Source organism: Schistocerca americana, chromosome 11 (genome assembly GCF_021461395.2).
Source record: "Schistocerca americana isolate TAMUIC-IGC-003095 chromosome 11, iqSchAmer2.1, whole genome shotgun sequence".
Classification (NCBI taxonomy): domain Eukaryota; kingdom Metazoa; phylum Arthropoda; class Insecta; order Orthoptera; family Acrididae; genus Schistocerca; species Schistocerca americana.
Window position 1 is genome coordinate 206,952,282 of NC_060129.1, and position 18,816 is coordinate 206,971,097.

Sequence of the window (18,816 nt, forward strand, 5' to 3'; positions counted from 1 at the left end):
ACAGAGTGGATATAAAGCATGGAACGCAGCAGCAATTATCTGACAAGAACGAAGAAGATTTATTTATTTATTAAGAAAAACATTATATCTAAAAAAGATGAGACTTACCAAACAAAAGCACTGGCAGGTCGACAGACACACAAACAAACACACACACATACAAACATGTCTGCTTGTGTCTGTGTATATGCGGATGAATGTGTGTGCGAGTGTATACCTATCCTTTTTCCCCCCTAAGGTAAGTCTTTCCGCTCCCAGGATTGGAATGACTCCTTACCCTCTCCCTTAAAACCCACATCCTTTCATCTTTCCCTCTTTCCTGATGAAGCAACCGTTTGTTGCAAAAGCTTGAATTTTGTGTGTATGTTTGTGTGTCTATCGACCTGCCAGCGCTTTTGTTTGGTAAGTCTCATCATCTTTGTTTTTAGATATATTTTTCCCACGTGGAATGTTTCCCTCTATTATATTCATATCATTAAGAAAAACATTTATTCATATAGCTTGATACTCAAGACAGGAAGGAAATGTACTACACAAACTTTATAGGAACATGATCGACTTGAACTAGATATATATATACACTTACCACACTGATGTACTTACTTGTAGGATCTTAAGATATTTACAGGGGCATCACTCTTAGAAACGTTAATAGAGGGGTACCACTCTTAGAAACAGCAATAGTGGGGACACCACACTCAGAAACGGTATTAGGTATAGGAAATTTTCCACTGTATTAAGTAAACATGTATTTTGTCTATCATATTTTATTTTGTGTAGTCCACCGTAGGAGATAACTTTACTAGTATTTATGAAGTAGTTAGCAACCATCCCATGAACCTATCCTCCTACAGAGGGCTGTCTCGAAGCTTGGAAATATGTGTAAATTTTATTCCAGGAGGCAAGATGAATTTTAAGTTGAATATTCTAGCGAGTTGCCAAAACTATTTTAAAATGTTGCAAGTGTAACGAAAGGGAAAGGAACAAAAAAGGAAAGAAAGGAAAAGGAATGAGCCAACAAATAAAATGTATATTTCAATCTGAATGTAATGTAATTCAGATGTCAGCACAATGATACTGAATGTAACGTAAAAATTTACTATATTTCTCATTTAATTCTGTATATGTACTATACGACAACAATGTAAATATCTCATGTAATGATTAATTGTAAATATTTGTATATTAATGTACTTATTATATCAATAAATGTATTTTAAGGAGATGTAAATGAACTGCAAAGGACTTGTGCGTGTAGCACATGATTCATATAAATGGAACTGAAAATGCAAAGAAGAAACCAACGTAATGGAACACTGGTCAAGAAATATTTACGTAGTGTCAATATGCCTTGAAGTGTATGGTGTAGTGGAAGCCTGCAGGTCTTCAGGTTGGTGTAAAGGACAAGCTCATCACCTGTCGTAGGCAGTGAGGTGTTTCCTGTGCCCTCATTGACCATTTATACCCCGGTGGACGCCACCAAAATTCGGCTGCTGGAGACCACAATTTCGTGTTGACACAATGAACAAACTTTGGATTTTCTTCAAGTCACACGCAAGAGATCCAGGCAGTACACACACACTCAGAAGCCGATACTACGTTTAAAGACATAATGGAGCAATATAATAGAACATTTATTGTTCGAATCAATTCCATTACAAACACGAATCATGTGAACTGAATTCAAACGCTGTTCTAAGCAACGATAATACGCCGCAGTTCAAAGACAATAGTGTTACGACTCCTAAAGAAGATACTCACCAAAAAGACTGTATACAAAGACTGATATGCAAAGAGCATTGTGCTCAGAAATGTTCTTTGTAATATTTGAATTTCTTATTTTCTTATACTGCCACGCTCGCTTGCGGAGCGTGTCAGTAGAGGAGGCATTGTAATGGTACTTTGACCACCGCGCCTCCGCCAATACAAAGATATAATCTACGATCGCGCATGCGGAAGAGCGCTGCGCCAGCGACAGATTTTTATAAATAATTTTGTTCTTCTTTTTACTTTTGCGTAGGTGTTTGTTTTTAACAACTAATTGATTACTCATTCTCTCTCTCTCTCTCTCGTCTTCATACGAAAGACGTGTATTTTCGGCGCTCTGTTAAATATGCTTTTGGGTGGAAATTAAAATTATATTACGAAACGAAGTTGTTTCAATAGTGATTCGAAATGGTTATACCCGAATTTGTAAATTGATCCTGACAGTGACAACATAGAGAAATTTTCAACAGACGGAGAACAATGAAAACAGGTCATACTACAAGAAAATTAAGAAGACAGCCACGAAGACTATATTATAATTAATACTACGTTTCTAACAGACTTATAAGGTAAATTTCAACTAATTTCTGATGCTATTTCCTTACAGTCGCTTTTTGTAGTGTTGCCGACCCGGTCTGCCATGCACGGTCAAATTACAGCACTATCTCAATCAATAATACGAAGTCCGCCTTATCCGTAACTTATTCCATCAAAATTCAAAACCCAATCAGATTTTCTATTTTATATTTTCACGACAGAACCCCGAGGAACGGAAACAATACAAGGCCTTCACCACAATTAAACACCACACACACATCCCTCACCGAAATCACCACAGTGTGTGGCTGCCAAGGCCAGACTTGTTGCAGTTGCGGTTGTGTGTGTGTGTGTGTGTGTGTGTGTGTGTGTGTGTGTGTGTGTGGGTGGGTGTGGGTGGGTGTGTGGGTGGGTGGGTGGGGAGGGTTGAGGGGGGGGGGGGGGGGGGGGGGAGCGCACATGCCCATTGTCCCATTCTGACGAAGGCCTTCTCGGTCGAAAGCTTAACCATTTGACAGTCTCTGTGTAGTGCCAATGTGTGACTTGGCATCCCTGCTATGTGTAGACTAGTAATCTACACCTTTGATAGCAGCACAATTGTTTACAGTTTCAAGTTTAATATCTCAACCCATCCAACAGCACCCAGGGCCGGTCCAACTGGAAATACGATGGAAGTGCAGTGCTATGAGGTGTGCCAATTGGTCTGCATTGTCACTACAACTCTGAGATAGGTCGGCCACTCGTCGTTTGAGGAGAGAATACTAGTGTACTCCACAGTTTGTTCGGATTCTCTTTTCCACCTTCCACCTTTGTCATTACAAATGTCCCGCCGTTTAGATCGATTCCGAAGGTAACGTGGACAAAATACGGGCAGTCGGAGGTCGTCTGCAGCTCGTACGGAAATAAGACTGCAGTCATCGGAGTCGGGTGGCACGGACGAGTGGCCGATGTGGAGACAGGAGTAATCCCCAATTTTATTCGGTCCGTATGCTGAGCAGGTAGTAAAAAAAACGGAGAAGTTTAGTAAGGTTATTAAAGTCGAACAAGGAGAAGTTAATACACCGGATGTTTGGCGACGACACCGAAATTCTGTCAGAGGCGGCAAAGGACTCCGAAGAGTGACCGAACGGAACAGACACAGTCTCGAAAGGAGGTCGTAACGGAAATGTGGGCAGAAGCGAAACGGGGTAACACAATGTACTCGGAATGAGATTTTCACTCTGCAGCAGAGTGTGCGCCGATACGAAACTTCCTGGCAGATTAAAACTGTGTGCCGGACCGAGACCCGAACTCGGGACGTCTGTCTTTCGGGGCAATGCTCTACCGACTGAGCTACCCGGGCACGACTCGCGCCCCGTCCTCACGGCTTTACTTCTGCCACTACCTGTCAGGACGGGGCGTGAGTCGTGCCTGGGTAGCTCGGTCGGTAGAGGACTTGCCCCGAAAGACAGAGCTCCCGAGTTCGGGTCTCGGTCCGGCACGCAGTTTAAATCTGCCAGGAAATTTCGGAATGTACTCAAATTAAACTAGGTGGCGCTCAGGTCATTCAATTTCGAAAGGAGATACTGAAAGTAGTTGAGGAGTTTCATTATTTGGGGGACAAGATACCCGAAGATGAGTGAAATACTGGAGGTATAAAATGCAGGCCGGCAACAGCGAGAAAAATGTTTCCGAAAAGGGGATGATAACCTGAAGTGTCAGGAAATGTTTTCCGAAGACACTAGTCGGGAGTGTAGGCTCGTACAGAAGTCAACTGTGACAGTAAGCAGTTCAGACGAGAAGATAATAAAAGTTTTGAAGTGAGCTACAGAGGATACTGTATATTAGGCGAATAGAACAGGTAACTAATGAGGAGCTACTTACTCGAACTGGGCACAACCGGACCGAAGGGCACGAGCGGTGGGTAAGGACACGTTCGGTCAGTTCGGTAACGGAGGGAAGTGCGGGGAGTAGAAATTGTCGAGGGGGACAGAGAGGTGAGAAGGACGAGCAGCTGGAGTGGGCTCAGGCCGCTCGCACGGGACAGCTCTGCAGAGATACCGACCGCGCCGGCTCTGTATTCACTCCCACCGGCGCCCTACACTGCAACACTTACTCGAGAACTCGCAAAGCAGTTTTTATTTCTGTCGGTGTCGGCTGTTGCACTTGGCTGCATACATAAAAATGTAAATGTACATTTGTACAAAGTAGTAAATCTTCAAACGATTTTGACCGATTGCTCTGAAATTACAATCGTGTTGCACGCCAAATACTCGCCTGTTTTTATATCCCTATTTTTTAATGCATTCAATGCGCAAACAAATATGTAATACATAAAGGGGAAACATTGTTACAGAAAATCTCTAAAAGTTAAATTTTCACAGGATATTCTAGTGCACATTCAGTGGAACTTTTACATATATTCTCTGTATGGAATAACAAAAAACAAGGCTGTAGGTCAGAAAGAGGGGAGGAGAAGAGGTGGACAGAGAGGTGGGAGGAAACAGGCATTGAAAACAGGAAGGGGAGATATATATATTAGGACGCATATCGAACTCGCATACATGTCGTGTGGGAAACATGTGTTGTCTGTTTCCTTTCTGAGAGACTGAGCCGTCAGCAGGGTGCGGGCAGGAACAGCCAGTATAAGATACGCAGTCCAGAGTTTCCCACCTTCCGAGTTGACGTCGAGAGTGGCGGCTCGGCACGACTGCCTGCGACCGAACACCCCGTCGCCTCGAGTCTCCGTGTGCGGCGCTACGTAGCGCCGGTTCCCCGTGCCAGCTCCGGCGGCAGTACGTGTCAGGTACGGACAGGTCTGACACGACACACTCGGAGAAGGCAGCCTCTTACCGAGATTCAGTACGACAAAACGTCTGCTGCGTACGGGCCCGACAGAAGCACTTCCGAGTGTCGAGCCCCGGAGGTTCACTCTCGAGAGATATTCGACCGCCAGTTTCCTCGCCGAACCGTTTATCGCAAACTGCAGTATTCGACACATCTGCGGGAGGTACCGTACTCCGCCGACCGCCGAGAACTTCCCCGGCACTTTGCCGCGATAGCCCGGGCCGCGCCGGTGCTCCGACGCGAGAGCGTGCCCCTATTGCTCAAGTATACAGACAAGTTGCAGCATTAGAAAACTGCGGCGAAATGCAGGAAGATCTGCAGCGGATAGGCACTCGGGGGCAGGGAGTGGCAACTGACCCTTTAACACAGACAAATGTAACGTATTGCGAATGCATAGAAAGAAGGATCCTTTATTGTACGACTATATGATAGCGGAACAAACACTGGTAGCAGTTACTTGTGTAAAATATCTGGGAGTATGCGTGCGGAACGATTTGAAGTGGAATGGTCATATAAAATTAATTGTCGGTAAGGCGGGTGCCGGGTTGAGATTCATTGGGAGAGTGCTTAGAAAATGTAGTCCATCAACAAAGGAGGTGGCTTACAAAACACTCGTTCGACCTATACTTGAGTATTGCTCATCAGTGTGGGATCCGTACCAGGTCGGGTTGACGGAGGAGGTGGAGAAGATCCAAAGAAGAGCGGCGCGTTTCGTCACAGGGTTATTTGGTAAGCGTGATAGCGTTACGGAGGTGTTTAGCAAACTCGAGTGGCAGACTCTGCAAGAGAGGCGCTCTGCATCGTGGTGTAGCTTGCTCGCCAGCTTTCGAGAGGGTGCGTTTCTCGATGAGGTATCGAATATATTGCTGCCCCCTACTTATACCTCCCGAGGAGATCACGAATGTGAAATTACAGAGATTCGAGCACGCACGGAGGCTTTCCGGCAGTCGCTTTTCCGCGAACCGTAAGCGACAGGAAACGCAAAGGGAGGTAATGACAGTGGCACGTAAAGTGCCCTCCGCCACACACTGTTGGGTGGCTTGTGGAGTATAACTTAGATGTAGACGTATTTCGAACCGAGAAGGTCCCACTCGCCTACTGCAGTTCTCGCCGGCCGTACCCTCGCGCGACTAAAGAACTGGACAGTTTCGTTCAGAGTCGAGGTATTTCTCTAAATTGGGCCGCGAGTAGACACAAGAGCCTTGTCGCGTGCCGTGACAGTCTGTCCTCCTCAGTTTAAATGCTCACCGTATTAGCAGCTTCGGGACCCTTACACACAGAGCCGCGACCCGTCACGCAGAACAGATTTTCACTCTTGAGACACAGTGCGTGCAAGTCGGAAATGTCTCGCCAGCTGAAGCCGGAACTCGTAGCTGCAAAACCGGCGCACCGACAGGTCCCGTCCACTAGAAACGACAGTCCCGGCAAAGTCAGAACTAGTGTGAAGACTGGAAGGTAGCAGAGGAGAGTGGGTACCGCAGAAAGAGAGACAGCCAAGGTGGGTGTAGAGGGACTTTGAATCTCGCCGCGCTACACTCGTTCCCCCAGATATAAATTATACCGTCGCAGCGGTAAGAGCGCTCGACGGCAGAGGAAATACTAAAATTGTAACTCTTTTTTTGTTTTTCTATCTTTGTCTCTCGAGAGCCGAAGCTTAATTCAGACGTAAAAACTTATTAGCTATTGTCGGTCGGATTAAGGCGAAAAAACTCATCGATGTGCAGACGTGTTGTGAAAGTTTGTATGAAATTTGCAGGTTGAAAGCAGCAACGTAAAATATATTGCATTCGACACGGAAATGGTTTTATTTTGTATACATTAGTAATTCCTGGACAATTAAAATTTATTGCATGATTTCGGACCAGTTAAGACTTTTCACGCAGAAATGAAGTAGGGGATTTTTGAAGGCCTGGACGCCGCACGCGAGAAGACATGTTAACACGGTAAATGATGAACTCTTATATACGCCATTTCCCCCTGTTAATCACATTTTGTTCTCCTCTCTTCTTTTTCAAATGGAAATTGGTGTGACGTTTGCTCAGAAACGCCACAAGGAGCACCTTAACAATAGCTTTTCCGAATCACGAAGTCCGATAACTTTTCTGTAATACGAAGTGCGATTTGCATTCGATTCCTTCCCTTTTTCACGGTCATTAACGATTTTAAAACCCTCTTTTTATTCACCATTTGTTCCCACCTTTTCAATCTTTTCTTTCATATTTCTTTTTTATGAAACACTACACGGGCCACGTTTCGTAGCCGCATACCTCAGTCGGTAATAGCATTCGCCCGCAAAATGCTGAGGTTCCGAGTTCGAGTCTCAGTCTGGCGCGAGATTTCGTGACCGAATGTGTGGAGTAATCGATCGTACGTTAGGAGGCAGAGACCAAGAGTGGGGAGAACCGGTAGGCGACGGTAACGGCGGTTTTTTTTTTCTGTGTTACCGTGTTCGCGGCCGGCGTCGTCGCCCTCCGGCTTGGCCCGGGCGCCCTCGGAGCTGGAGCGAGAGTGCGTCATCCGGGGCTGCGGCTGCTGCTGCTGCTGCCGCGCGTGGGCGGGGGCGTGGGCGGGGGCGGGCTGGGGCTCACCTGCAACGTGACAGAGCGCAGGTAGCGGGCAGCGCGCCAGCGGGGCGTCGCAGACACTACCAATCACCCGTAAGGTACGCTGCGACGCGACTAATGTAAAAAGTAATACGATATCATCACCACAAAAACTGTTATTACAAATACGTGTAATATTAAGACTACGCATTAATGTCTACCACTATTTACCGATCATAATACTTCTAACTACTCTGTGTATGTACACCACTGGCCATTAAAATTGCTGCACCGGGAAGAAACGCAGATAATAAACGGGTACTCATTGGACAAATGTATTATACCATAACTGACCACAGTTCATCGAGAGTAGTGGCTGGCGTATTGTGACGAGCCAGTTGCTCGGCCACCATTGACCAGACGTTTTCAGTTGGTGAGAGATCTGGAGAATGTGCTGGCCAGGGCAGCAGTCGGACATTTTCTGTATCCAGAAAGGCCCGTACATGACCTGCAACGTGCGGTCGTGCATTATCCTGCTGAAATGTAGGGTTTCGCAGGGATCGAAACAAGCGTAGAGCCACGGGTCGTAACACATCTGAAATGTAATGTCCACTGTTCAAAGTGCCGTCAATGCTTACAAGAGGTGACAGAGACGTGTAGCCAATGGCACCCCATACCATCACGCCGGGTGATACGCCAGTATGGCGATGACGAATACACGCTTCCAATGTGCGTTCACCGCGATGTCGCCAAACACGGATGCGACCATCGTGATGCTGTAAACAGAACCTGGACTCATCTGGGGGGGGGGGGGGAAAAAATGACGTTTTGCCATTCGTGCACCCAGATTCGTCGTCGAGTACACCATCGCAGGCGCTCCTGTCTGTGACGCAGCGTCAAGGGTAATCGCAGCCACGGTCTCCGAGCTGATAGTCCGTGCTGCTGCAAACGTCGTCGAACTGTTCGTGCAGATGGTGGTTCTCTTGGAAACGTCCCAATCTGTTGACTCGGGGATCGAGACGTGGCTGCACGAAATGTTACATCCGTGCGGATAAGATGCCTGTCATCTCAACTGCTAGTGATACGAGGCCGTTGGGATCCGGCACGGCGTTCCGTATTACCCTCCCGAAGCCACCGATTCCATATTCTGCTAACAGTCATCGGATCTCGACCGACGCGAGCAGCAATGTTGCGATACGCTATAGGCTACAATCCGACCTTTATCAGAGTCGGAAACGTGATGGTACGCATTTCTCCTCCTTACACGAGACATCACAGCAACGTTTCACCAGGCAACGCCGGTCAACTGCTGTTTGTGTACGAGAAATCGGTTGGAAACTTTCCTCACGTGAGCACGTTGTAGGTGTCGCCACCGGCGCCAACCTTGTGTGAATGCTGTGAAAAGGAAATGATTTGCACTTCTCAGAATCTTCTTCCTGTCGGTAAAACTTCGCGTCTATAGCAGGTCATCTTCGTGGTGCACCATTTTTAATGGCCAGTAGTGTACTTGCACGAACTGTTAACACGTAATTCGTAATTATTTACACGAAGTCATTTTCTTAACATATACAAGGTGTTCCAAAAAACACTTTACAATTTAGAAAATTCGTACAAATTTATTCGTATTACCTACAGAGGTGACTGTAGTGTCAACTTGTAGGGAAATTCGTTGAGTTTTTTCTCGCATAGTTCGCTAGTGCCAAATCGCACGGCAAGGAGCGGTAGCAGCGGTTGCGTCAAAAGATGGCTGCCTCTACTGGACCCGAGCCTGCTGGTCGTGTGTTTCGGTTCTAAGAATCGAATTCGGCGACAACAGTTCAGAGTAATTTCCGTACGGACTACGCTGGACGTCCTCCTGGTAGGTTTACAATTTACGAGTGGCACAAATGTTTTGTAGAATCGCGGTGCTCCGTAAGACACGGGAAACGGTCGGGTCGTCTGTGCAGGTACGAGGACAACGTCGAGCGAGTGAGGCAGCGATTTATCGACAGCCCTGCGAAATCGATACCACTGATCGATTGCTTCTCGCAAGAGGGCGCCAACACCTGGCTGACTAGCGGCATTTTGTCAGTGACCGCTTTGCAGGTGAGTGGATGGGCCGCGACGCGCCAGCCGGCCACACCTGACACCAGTCCCGTGGTCGCCACACTGGACTCGCATTCGGGAGCACGACGGTTCCACCCCGCGTCCCGCCGTCCCGATTTAGGTTTCCCGCGATTTCCGTAAATCGCTCCGGGCCGATGCCGGGACGGTTCCTTCGACAGAGCGCGGCCGATTTCTTTCCCCATCCGTCCCTTTTCCCCAGTCTGCTGTATTCCCACGCCCCACTCTCCGCACCCTCAGCCGAGGTGGCTTCCACCGACTGCCCCTCGGACCCTCCGTCTACCCCTCGTACCGACTTCGATCCTCCCCTGGCACACCCCGTGTTTGTTCCCTCTCTCCCTCCTCCCCGGGCTTCCCCTACCCGGGATTTTCTTCGGACGCTGCACCCGTGAACGACTCGGCGTATTTTAAATTTGCGTGTCCGATGTCGCGTATCCACCGTGTCGTTTAGTTTTTCGACGTCTCCACTCGCATTACCTGCACTATCTGTGGCCGAAGAGCGCCGTAATTTTGCCGCTGTCGGCCTACCATTGTACAAGTTGTTCAAATAACAATAAAGAAAAAAAAAAGACCCCGCACGCCGGGTTATCGCACAGTGGCACGTAGCGGTGCGACGAGACGCCGTTATCGGCGGTCGACAGAGTTGCCGCCGGGCAATCACACACGGACGGCGCGCCGCTGCTTCGGCGGACGGACGGCAGTTACGCAGCGAGTAGCGTCGTGACGCGGCGGTGTGGCTCGGCACGGGGACAAAGTATCCCGATACCGTTTCTCCGAGGGAAAATACTCGTCGGCGCGTAGCACGTGGCTCTAGGAATTGCCCGATACTCTCTCCCAGTGTGAGCCGGCGTCTGTTCGGTCCCGCTGACGTCGGCAGTCCGCCGCCTCGCCTCACGACATCGTACGAGGTGTGGGGCGGTGCTGCTGTGACGAATCTCCTTCCAAAGAGACCCCTCCCGACTCAACACACCGACTCCGACGGTGTTTCCACTTTCGGAAACATTCCTGGAAATTTTCTTCCCCCGAGTGTGTTAAGGACGCTCTCCGTATTTGCCAGGATGTCTCCGATCGAGTCAAATCGCTTCCCTTTCGGTGAAAATTTCAGTTTAGGAAACACGTACGAGTCCGCAAGGGCCGAATCGCGGGAAGCACACGAGTCCTGAATTTGGTCAAAAATTTAGAGACGGAGAAGCCACGGTGAGCCGGAGCACAGCCACGGTTGTGACGGTACGTCACATAAATATTGACTTTTTAGCGCTTGTAAATCGTAGTTTACGTACTTTATGAATATAATTAGTGTAAAAGATGTAGTTAATGTACTTGAAACAACTGATATGCAGCAATAGCATCTTTATTTAATGTTTATGAAAATAAAAAAGGATCGAACGAGACGCGATTGTACGGTCGAGGAGGGGAGGGAGGACGTATTTTGTGGGACGCACACTGTTTTGTTTCAGTATACGGAAGGCAGCCATTGTGCGGCTACACATATTTCGTGTGAGTTATTCGTATTTATTGCTAAACTAATTTTGTTATTATTATTACAAAATGAATTTCTTTGTAATAGTTGTCACCTCAAATGCTCGCAGTGGCTAATTATTTTTAATAAGCATTTTTTTTTCAGTAATTTGCGCTGCCAGAAGCTCATCTTCCGATGCAGCCTCTGGTCGGCCATTACGCGCCGAAGTATTAATTTATTTTTCAGTGTTAACAGTAACTGCAACTGCGAGAGATTTCGTTATAAGAACCTTTTTAAATTGCAACAGATAAGTAATTTACGTTAAAGTTCATGTTTTTAAACTATACAGATTCCACGAGTTCAGTAAGTTTTATCTTGGCCGCTCCACGGCAACAATCGAAATTCTCTCGAGCCTTGCTTTGCAATCAATAAATAGAAACTAACAAAATTACATTCAATTCAGTTAACGGCAACTATATTTTAGCCATCACGTTCAAAATCTGAAGTTGGTACATGAGTAACTGAGGCCCTTCAAGAACCCGTTTCATACTTACTTGTGCACGTAAGTAAAAGTGACAAGAAAAGACAATATCCCTGAGAGATAAAAGCATGCTGATAAATTAAAAATAAAAACATATAAAATATGTATGTAATTTTTTTGTATGTGACGTAGCGAATGACAACGGACGTCACGCGGTGTAGCACCCGACGACGCACGCCCTTTCTTCCGCACCTTTTCGCACGGACGCTCGAGGACACATTTGAAGTATTCCTGGTCAATTGTCTGTCCTGCAGGGGTACATTCCTGCTGTCCAATACCGGTAGAATAGGAAAAAAAAAAATCAGTAACACTGTCTTGACCTTCGACCGACTTTGCCGTCTTATCTTCGGTCGTGGCGAACCCGGGGGTTTCCAACAGCAAAGACTGCACTTTGCTTTCGTCACCTGTAATTACCCCATTTAACAAATCTGGGTAATTTTCGTCCGATTAATCAGTTCTCGGCACACTTCGAGTCGGTATTGTCTCCGGTCACCTGACAACATTTTTCCAACGAATTTTGCAGACACTCGACGCGTGTCCACATCTTCAGTTAAAATTGTCTGAACTGCACAGAAGCTTACACGAAGTTCATCAGCCATCTCCCTAATTGTACGTCTACGATCACAGCGCACCGAGTCGCCAACTTCCACAACATTTTCATTCGTGTTTGAGGCGAAAGGACTGCCGGACCGTGGTTCATCTTCAAACGATTCGCGGCCATTTTTAAATCTGTCGAACCGGACCAAAACATTTGACCGCCTCGTACAACTGTCTCCGTAAGTTGTTTTTAACAGTTCGTAAGTGTCAGAGGCTGATTTCCCGGTTTTAAAACAAAATTTCGCACAAACTCGTTGCCCAGTTTTTGTGTCCATTTTCACACAGACAGAATCCGCCAACAAGCCCTAACAGAGCCGGACTCGACCAGCTGCCACAACGAATCGAATAAAGGAAACGCAGCAGTTTTCGGTCACGGGGCGTTCGAGGACGAAGCAATGACTCACTCCCCACCCTCCGTGTGCCTGCCCGACAAACCAGTAAGGACTGCCGGATCCATTCTCAAAAGTTTCCAATCACTCCTCGTACAACAGACTCGCGGCGCAATTCCCGGCCACATCTGTGTGTGTGTGTGTGTGTGTGTGTGTGTACACCCGGGCCAGAAGCTGTACCGATACGTGCGTTCGTACAGTTAACTTATTCGTAAATTTCGGTAGACTATGTAATCACTCAAATAACATCACATATCGTCTCATTTCTCCATCGACTTCTAGATGCTTCACTTTTCCATGTCAGACAGTGTATGTGATGGTAGAAATAAAGAAAATTTCCCATTACTGGCACTCGGTACGTGCTACAAAAATGTGCAACAATCTGAAAGTGAAGAGCTTTCACGGTTTGGAACTAGGTCTGCTCTAAAGACAATTACACGGCATCCTTATGCAAAAATGTTGTTACACAGTGCACAATTTTTATACAATGATAAATCTATCTTTGTAGAGTAAAGTGATAAACTTGTACACTCATTACGATAAATTATTTTACACTCTGTATGTTTGTCAGTTATATTAGTTACATTGACAAGTCTCCTGTACATTAAATCAATTATTTATGTATGCATGTAATGGCATTCATGTTGTGACAAGAACTTGGTTTTATCGAATTCTGCAATACTTACAAGGGAACCTCCACATCGCACCCCCCTCAGATTTAGTCATAAGTTGGCACAGTGGATAGGCCTTGATAAACTGAACACAGATCAATCGGGAAAACAGGAAGAAAATGTGTGGAACTATGAAAAAAAATAAGCAAAATATACAAACTGAGTGGTCCACGCGGTATAGTGTGAGCTCAGGAGCGCCGTGGTCCCGTGGTTAGCGTGAGCAGCTGCGGAACGAGAGGTCCGTGGTTCAAGTCTTCCCTCGAGTGAAAAGGTTACGTTCTTTATTTTCGCAAAGTTATGATCTGTCCGTTCGTTCACTGACGTCTCTGTTCACTGTAATAAGCGACCGCAAAGCAAAACCGTGCGATTAGTAGACGAAAGGACGTGCCTCTCCAATGGGAACCGAAAACATTTGATCGCAAGGTCATAGGTCAACCGATTCCTCCACAGAAAAACACGTCTGATATGTTCTATACGACACTGGTGACGGCATGTGCGTCACATGACAGCAATATGTTGTCGACCCACCTAACTTGTACACTTGGCGAATGGGTAAAAAGATTCTTCTAGCTTTCCCGATTTACATTTTCTTGTGGATGTGATAATCACTCCCAAGAAAGTGATGAAAACATAAGAGTTTGTCACATGAACTGCAACAAATGAATGCAACAAAACAGTTTTCCCTGTGCTCTGTCAAAACATATGTTTTTAACGTTTTCAAATTTTTCCGTGTGTAGACCGTCAAATCCCGCAAATGTCCAAGCAAATCTGAACATGTCCTGGAATTTTGGAGAGCGAAGTTGATTGTGTGTCAGTGCCTCAACTTTGATAATTGTCTGAAAATAAAAAATTAAACTTTTCACTCGAGGGAAGACTTGAACCGAGGACCTCTCGTTCCGCAGCTGCTCACGCTACCCACGGGACCACGGCGCTCCAGAGCACACACCCCCCTTGATGTTGCCTGTCTTGCGCATGGACTACTCGGTTTGTATATTTTGCTTATTTTTTTCATAGTTGCACACAACTTCTTCCTGTTTTCTCGATTGATCTGTGTCCAGTTTTTCAAGGCCTATCCAGTGTGCCAGCTTATAACTAAATGTGAGGGGGGTGCGATGGGGAGGTTCCCTTGTTAGCAGCATACAATAGTAAGGGGGTTAGCACATACTACATCCGTGCTCGGGATGACTGACATAACGGGTGTTTTAGATATTTGAAAACAGACGGAGTTTTCGACACAGTCGGATCGGTGAGGCAGGGAAGAAGGATCCGTAAGGAGGCAGGGTGAACTGGGGCACTCACCGGCCGCGGGCGCGGGCTTGGGCTGCAGGTGCTGCCGCCTGGCGGCGGCGTTCGCACTCAGCGCCTGGTCGCACTGCGTCTCCAGGGCGCACAGCTCGCCCAAGATGGCGTCCAGCTCCGTCTCCTGCGAGTCTGCGGGCAACACACAAAACAAAAACAAACATGATTGAAACGGCTCTGAGTACGATGCGACTTAACATCTGACATCATCAGTCCCCTAGAAATTAGAACTACTTAACCCGTACTAACCTAAGGACATCACACACATCCGTGCCCGAGGCAGGATTCGAACCCGCGACCGTAGCGGTCGCGTGGTTGCAGACTGAAGCGCCTAGAACCGCCTCGGCCACTCCGGCCGGCGAGACAAAACAGAGAGACATTACCGACGAGTCTATAAACACTTCACCACGGGAACCGGAATCTGGAAACCTTGCCGCGTAGCATCTAAATACCAGGTGATCAAAAAGTCAGTATAAATTTAAGAACTGAATAAATCACGGAATAATGTGGATGGAGAGGTACAAATTGACAGACATGCTTGGAATGACACGGGGTTTTATTACAACCAAAAAAATACAAAAGTTCAAAAAATGTCCGACACATGGCGCTTCATCTGATCAGAATACCAATAATTAGCATAAGAAACTAAGACAAAGCAAAGATGATGTTCTTTACAGGAAATGCTCAATATATCCACCATCATTCCTCAACAATAGCTGTAGTCGAGGAATAATGTTGTGAACAGCACTATAAAGCATGTCCGGAGTTACGCTGAGGCATTGGCGTCGGATGTTGTCTTTCGGCATCCCTAGAGATGTCGGTCGATCACGATACACTTGCGACTCCAGGTAACCGCAAAGCAAATAATGGCACGGACTGAGGTCTGGGGACCTGGGAGGCCTAGCGTGACGAAAGTGGCGGCTGAGTTACACGATCATCACCATACGACGCGCGCAAGAGATTTTTCACGCGTCTAGCAATATGGGGTGGAGCGCCATCCTGCATAAACATTGTACGTTCCAGCAGGTGTTTATCAACCACGCTGGGGATGATGCGACTCTGTAACATATCGGCGTACCTCTCACCCGTCACGGTAGCAGTTAGGAAACTAGAATCACGCATTTCCTCGAAGAAAAAAGGCCCGTTAACGGTAGATGTAAATCCAACCCATACCGTGACTTTCTCGTCGTGCAGTGGAGTTTCGACGACAGATCTAGGATTTTCGGTGGCCCAAATTCTGCAGTTGTGAGCGGTGACAGACCCACGGAGCGTGAAATGAGCTTCGATGGTCCAAAACAGGTTACTCGATCAATCGTCATCTTCCGCCATCTTTTGAAACGCCCACACCGCAAATGCCCTCCGCTTCACTGAATCGCCAGGTAACAGTTTACGATGCCGACAGATTTTGTACGGATAGCATCGGAGGGTACGCTCAAGTGCCAACCAAACAGTAGTGTACGGAATGCCGGTGCGACGTGTGACTGCACGAGCGCTGACTTCCCCGTGCACAGACCAACACGCCACAGTCTCCATTTCTTCCTGAACCGTCTCAGCAGCATTACGCCTCGTGCTCGGTCGGCCACTACGCCGTCTATCGTCTAAACAACCCGTGGCTTCGAACTTCGAAATCATTCTCGCCGCAGCTGCATTTGTCCACGGACCTTTACCCGTCCGAATCCCCTTCCTATGGCGACAGGATCGTAACGCTGAACTAGCACATAGCGGCTGCTGGCACATCTGACTCTCTCTCTCTCTCTCTCCCTCATTACGGCTCCTTTTATACACGATTGTCATCCGCAGTCACTGACGTTTTTCTGTCCAGCGCCATCGGTCGGACATTTTCTGAACTTTATTTTTTTTTTGGTTGTAATAAAACCCCGTGTCATTCCAAGCATGTGTGTCAATTTTTACCTCTATATCCACATTACTCCGTGGTTTATTCAGTTTTCAAATTTGATCAGCCGGTACCTTAACGACGAGACCGGAAGAGTGTAGAGTGTGACCCCCCGTCCGCGCCAGAAGAACAGCTCGACCCCAGCAAGAACCGAAGGAACTGCCTGCTGCCGCGTCGGCCCCGTCCTGCGTAAACTCTCACACCGACACCTGTCAACAGCTGCTGTTTCCATTCCATCTTGTTTACGGACAGCCGACATAATAGTGGACAGTGCACACTTTCGTGTCCCGAGAAAGACGAGCGAGACAGTCAGCTGGCCGTCGAGATTAGGTTTCCTGTGAACGTGCACAGTTCCGAGTTTCTCGGCCGATCGCCGATCCTTGGCAGCCAGCTGGAGGTGCTCCGCCCTCTGTCCCCTGCTCCACTGCCTCCAGACAGCCCACACCGCTGCTGCTGCTGCTACTCCCCACCCCCTCCTCCTCTCCACCTCCCACGGACTGCCGACACCGCTGTGCTAGCCCTCTTAGCACACATTTCGCAAGTCTCGGCTGTCCCTCAGCCGTTTTACCTCGTGGTGCAATCTAAGTCTCCCGATGCCGAGACAATAATTACACTCGAAGAGCTCCTTCACACAGTAACTTTTACCTGTCTCTTTGTAACCCTCCCTGCTGCAAAGTTGAGAGACTAAACTACGTCGAACTTAACCTCGACTAAACCGAGTCGAAAAACTCACGTATTAAATGTACAACAGAAACTGCACGAGAAACGCACTCCACTAACCACCGAAACCTCTCCAAAGCCTCCACTCCGCCAGGTTTCCGTCGGCGGCGCCACATCCTCCGACACCGTACACTCCTCGTTTACTACGATACTGTAACATGAACCCTTTACAAACTCGTCCATTTTCCACTGCTCTAGCTCCCAGTCGAATGCCCGCACGTCTCGCAAACGCCACACAAGTCAGCTGCGGTGGCGAGACAGTGCAGTCCAGATCGGAGATCCGGCCGTCGAGGTTTACGTTTCCTGTGAGTAACCGAAGTCACTTTAGGCGAAAACGAGGAAGACTCTTCCGAAAGAGCACGCCCCAGTCCGGTCCACAGACTTTCCCGACCCAAACTCGTCCTCCGTACCTGACGACCACAGCGTCGACAGGACGTGGAACAGTAGTCCTCAGCTCTCCTACAGTTTCACCGTTCCCCCCTCCCCGACCAGCCGAGTAGCTTGCGAGCCGACATCAGTTCGTCCCGGCGACCGACACGCCTCGCTGCGATGCCGACTCGACGGCCTCTCCCCCCCTCTCCCCCCCGGGACCACTAGTGACCTGCACTGGCCTTACCCTGCCAGCCGGAGCTAACCCCCTGCTCCCCATTCTTCCTCGGCCCACAATTCCGTAATCCCTGAGTGCCGACCATTCTCCAGTGCACGGTCGGTCGGCTTGTGGGGGTCGCAGGAGACCACTGCTCTGCTGCAGAACCCTGCTGTAATTACACTACCGGTCATTAAAATTGCGACACTACGAAGATGACGTGCTACAGACGCCAAATTTAACCGACAGGAAGAAGATGCTGTGATATGCAAATGATTAGCTTTTCAGAGCATTCACACGAGGTTGGCGCCGGTGGCGACACCTACAACGTGCTGACATGCGAAAACTTTCCAACCGATTTGTCATACACAAACAGCAGTTGACCGGCGTTGCCTGGTGAAACGTTGTTGTGATGCCTATCGCGATTGCGGTTTATCGTATCGCGACATTGCTGCTCGCGTTTGTCGAGACCCAACGACTGTTAGCAGAATATGGAATCGGTGGGTTCGGGACGGTAATACGGAACGCCGTGCTGTATCCCAACGACCTCGTATCACTTGCAGCCGAGATGACAGGCATATTATCCGCACGGCTGTAACGGATCGTGCAGCCACGTCTCGATCCCAGAGTCAACAGATGGGGACGTTTCCAAGACGACAACCATCTGCACGAACAGTTGGACGACGAACCTGGGTGCACGAATGGCAAAACGTCATTTTTTCGGACGAATCCAGGTTCTGTTTACAGCATCACGATGGTCGCATCCGTGTTTGGCGACATCGCGGTGAACGCACATTGGAAGCGTGTATTCGTCATCGCCATACTGGCGTATCACCCGGCGCGATGGTATGGGGTGCCATTGGCTACACGTCTCTGTCACCTCC

General features: G+C 48.0%; 1 protein-coding gene across 3 annotated transcripts in view; it reads right to left on the bottom strand.

Moving 5' to 3' along the window:
- LOC124553572 (amyloid beta A4 precursor protein-binding family B member 1-interacting protein) overlaps positions 1 to 18,816 on the bottom strand; it is a 528,575-nt gene that overhangs the window by 56,205 nt on the left and 453,554 nt on the right. For all 3 annotated transcript variants that reach the window (XM_047127415.1, XM_047127417.1, XM_047127416.1), the window contains one exon: positions 14,733 to 14,864. In XM_047127415.1, the coding sequence (XP_046983371.1) occupies positions 14,733 to 14,864 (132 nt within the window). The remainder of the gene's footprint in view (positions 1 to 14,732; positions 14,865 to 18,816) is intronic.